The following is a 4,113-nucleotide window of genomic DNA, read 5'->3' as shown; positions in this document are numbered from 1 at the left end:
GGCTATAGTAAACAGTAGCAGTGGCAGTTGAGATTTAAAATGGAAATTACAGTGCTAACATCATCTAATCAACCAACACCGATTACCAAAAAATTAATACTCATAAAATAAAACCATAGATTAAAAAAAAAAACCTCAATTACATGTTAAAAAACTGTTAACTGATAAAAACAACACTCACAAACCAGCATAAAACAAATTAGAATTAAAATAAAAAATAAACAGTTCTCTGGCCTGTAATTGCAGCACCCTGTTCCCAGTCTAACAGTCGAATTTTTAAAGTATCAGACTGCGTTGGTGAGATATCATCTTTCAGCAGAATCGCTAGTGTCTCCTTGTGTCATTGTTATCCTGAAAACACAGGAGCACCATGCACAGATGCATCATCGTCCAAAAATGTCTCAAAATCCAGCCAGCGATATCCCAGCTATTGCATATGAAACACGGATGAACACACAGAAAATCTAAAATGAGATTCCAATCAAGGTGTATTTGCAGGATCAAGAAACTGATTAAACTTCATAATAATGTGAGAGACTTTCTCAGCAGATTCAGATCAGTTCAGATCACAGTTAACTCTGCAGAGAAAAAGTTTCAGCAGTGTGAATTACCCATCATGGGCCAGCAGACTTCGATACAACTGTCATTCATTTTTAATATCAAGACCCTAAATGCACTTTTAGAGATGTTAATGGATGGATTTTCTGTTGTTTTGAATTTTGAACAACTGTTGTCCACTTGGTAGGGAGTGGCTTCCCTGGAGGTCAGGCAGCATAGCTCATGTCTTACTAATCTAATCATTACACACCATGACCGGGAGACAAAGACTAAGAGACTACATGAAAGTCATGAAACTTATATTTAATATTATTTTTTTAAAAAGCAAGGCCCTCTCCAGTGTTACAATGTAATTTCCTAACCTAAATTTTTATGAGTACATCATCATTTTAAAGTGCTCATTAAGTATTTCATTCATACCACATATGTAGTTAGATTGTCATTTGCAGGCTGTAAACTAAAGTGTTACAGGTGTTTCTATTATTTAGTCTTCCCAATTTACATACAAGATAGCAGCAGAATAATGCAAACATCTTTAAATATTATACAATCCAGTGCAACACCACCACAAACTACAATGTCAGTCATTAACATATAGAGGAATTAACATCTCTCTCAAAGTAATAACAAAACCTGAACTTTTTAAGCTGTGTAATGGTCAAATTTATGGCAGAGCTGTTGTTGTTGGATCACATTATATTGTACAGGTGTTTCTAATAAAGAGGCCACTGAGTGTATATCATTTTTTATTGGTATCACAATTCAGATTAGGGTCATGTAAGTTTTGCCACATAAGATACATGTGAGCTGGAAGGAATCTGTGTACAAGCAGGATGTCTTTATATAAGCAAGTTTCTAATTCATCTACTTTGCTGGAGGGATAGTTGGGATAGAACAGTCCTGCGGTCTTCACACCAATATGGGAATCAGGTCTGAGTCCTGCTTTAGCCAGGCACATTCCCATGTAAGCATCGTCAATGGGAAGAATGTTAATGGTATGGGACATATTGTATATGACCAAAGCTGTGTAGCCAGACAGCAGGAAGCCGCCCCCACCACAGTATGGTGGAAATGAGTCTGACTCCTCCACCTGAACGGGAACAAAATACTTGTACTCTGGCAATCGAATGGGCCCCACATTCTGGATCAGATGGCCAGTAAAGAGATGCTTGCTTCCATTGTTGTCCTTGAAGCTTTGGAGATACTCAACCATGTTTTCTGTGTGGGCAAAGACGTCATCATCACCATTAAGCAGGAAGCGAGCCTGTGGACAGTTTCTTTCCATCCATTCTAGGAAGAGTATCTGCTTCAAGGTGAGGTTAAAGAATGTGTCACTGAAGTCCCATTGGAGGATGTCATTGTACTTGCGGTGCTCTATTTTAAGGAGTTTGCTCAGTCTCTGTTTCTGAAAACCAGTACCTGTCGTTCCTGAGATGAAGATCCTTCGTATCCAAACACCATTGTGTAACCTCTCTTCAGCCCAGGTTTTGCGCAGCACCTCTCTGCGGTCGTAGTTTAAAGGGGAGCTTTTAATGACCAGCAGAAGAAAGACTTTTGCAGATTCATCAGCTCCTCCACATTTGTCAGGAACGTCGAGTAGCATGGGAAAATGGCGACAATGTCGATAATAGAGAAAGTCTTGTATATGACCAGGAAGTGAGCTGAAGTTTGTGATTTTGACAGCAGACATATTTTGTTGACATACTGGCCAGGAGTATGTGTAGGATGTGTTTTTAGTGGGTGATAATGTCATCATTTGACTGGCATTCTTTCTCACATTGACTTTGAGGCCGATGGTTTTGTGCTCAGTAGAGTCTTTCCAGAGATAGACGACCGCGACAAGAGCTCCCACAAGCAAGAAAATTTTTGCTGTCTTTCTTATGCTTGAAAGTCTGAAATGACACAAAAAACACCATAAAATGGTTTTCTCATCAACTTATCTCAGTCTAACGTAAATGAATATAGACTAATATTGAAGTACAAAGAATTTAAGGTAAATGAACTTATGCTACTTTACCACTGTGTATCAGTCATGCAGTATTACTTCAATGTGCTTCAAATAGGAATACTAACAATCAATATAACTTCATGTGTACATGTAGCGCATTCTTCCTACACTACAAAACAACACATAATTGTGTACAATGAATACGTTTTTCAAATGCGTGCCTTGATCAGTTTAAATATAAGCATAATTAAAGTAAATTTTCATATACTGTCTTGAAGTATTCTCAATGGATCATTTTCATTACACTTAAAAAATATATTTTTCAATACAATAGTACAGTAGTGGTATTTGAGTGTGCTTTAAATAATTGGACTTATTTTGTCAATTCTGCTTTAAGTTAGTCCATTCTTCTTAAGCACGTTTACACAAATACAAAACAATGTATCATTAGGACATCACTTAAAAGTATGCTTCGATCAGTTTCATTATAAGTAAAATTAAAGTGGATTTCTATACTGTTAGTAAGTACAGTATGTTTGGATTGCCTTAAAAATATTCTATATTTTTAACAATATACTGTATGTCCCTCTACTTTTCATCTAGCGCCATCAGCAGATCAAATTTCAATTTGTGCAACACCTTTAGCTCATCTTCATTGTCAGAGTTACTGCCATTAAAACAACAGTCGTGTGTCCATATGAACACTGAAAGAGGTTTCAATGTAAGTGATGGAGGCCAAAGTCCACAGTGTGTCTGCAGTCATTTTGTGCAAAAATGCAGTTAAATGTTTATCTGACACTTATATGAGGCTTCAGCAGTCTGAGTTAGCCATATCAAGTGGATATCTGCCACATTTACAGTCTTTTTAGCATCAGTTTCCCTCTTTGTGTTTCCTCGGACAGTGTTTCCCTGTTGAGCTGTGGTGGAAGTATAGTAACAAAAAGAGGAACTTTGGCGCTAAAAAGACTGTAACGTTGAAAGATGTCTACTTGATTTGACTCATTTGGACGCTGAAGCTTCATATTAACTTCAGATAAACTTTTAAATACATTTTTGCCTAAAAGGAGGGCTGTGGATTATGGCCCTCATCACTTCCATTGTAATAGTGTTATGAAAGGATCTTCTTATGGTCAATATGAATAGGAGGAATGATTACAGCAAGGAAAAACTATTTCCATTAAGACAGACTTGAAAAGCCTGTCCTTTCACCCTCAAATGTCACAGAAAGTGTTGCTTTGTGACTTGCATGTAAATTAAACAAAATCAAGCCAAACAAGAAACACAACAATTCCTGCAATTATCTGCTTCCTTCCTTTACTCTTGCAGTACATCACCTACCTCATGTGTCTAAAGACTCTTTCAACTTTTTAGAGAAAAATATCAGAAAAACAAAGACATTTTGACACCAGAAATTAAAAACAAATAGTTTAAGGAATAGAATGGACTTGGGCGGCTTAATAGAAGAAAATGAATGAATCAGACGGAATGTATTATAGCACCAGGGCTCCTAAGACCTGATCTGACCTGAAGGTCCTGTTTTGTAGCATTCAACAGATTTAGTGGCTCAGAGAGTAACTAAAAGTACACCTTTATGTTTTATCAGACAT

At 37.0% G+C, this 4,113-nt stretch overlaps 1 protein-coding gene across 1 annotated transcript; it reads right to left on the bottom strand.

Annotated features, from left to right (window-relative positions):
• Positions 1-1,297: 1,297 nt before the first annotated feature.
• LOC121910562 (N-acetyllactosaminide beta-1,3-N-acetylglucosaminyltransferase 3-like) lies at positions 1,298-3,849 on the bottom strand. Its single transcript, XM_042431803.1, has 2 exons — positions 3,845-3,849; positions 1,298-2,450 (listed from the first exon to the last, which is right to left on the bottom strand). Exons 1-2 carry the CDS (start codon positions 3,847-3,849, stop codon positions 1,298-1,300), a joined length of 1,158 nt encoding a protein of 385 aa, XP_042287737.1.
• Between the last annotated feature and the right edge of the window lie 264 nt (positions 3,850-4,113).

This window comes from Thunnus maccoyii, chromosome 13 (assembly GCF_910596095.1).
Source record: "Thunnus maccoyii chromosome 13, fThuMac1.1, whole genome shotgun sequence".
NCBI classification, from domain to species: Eukaryota; Metazoa; Chordata; class Actinopteri; order Scombriformes; family Scombridae; genus Thunnus; species Thunnus maccoyii.
The sequence above is the reverse complement of the archived record's forward strand: the minus strand, read 5'-3'. Positions and strand labels throughout refer to the sequence as shown.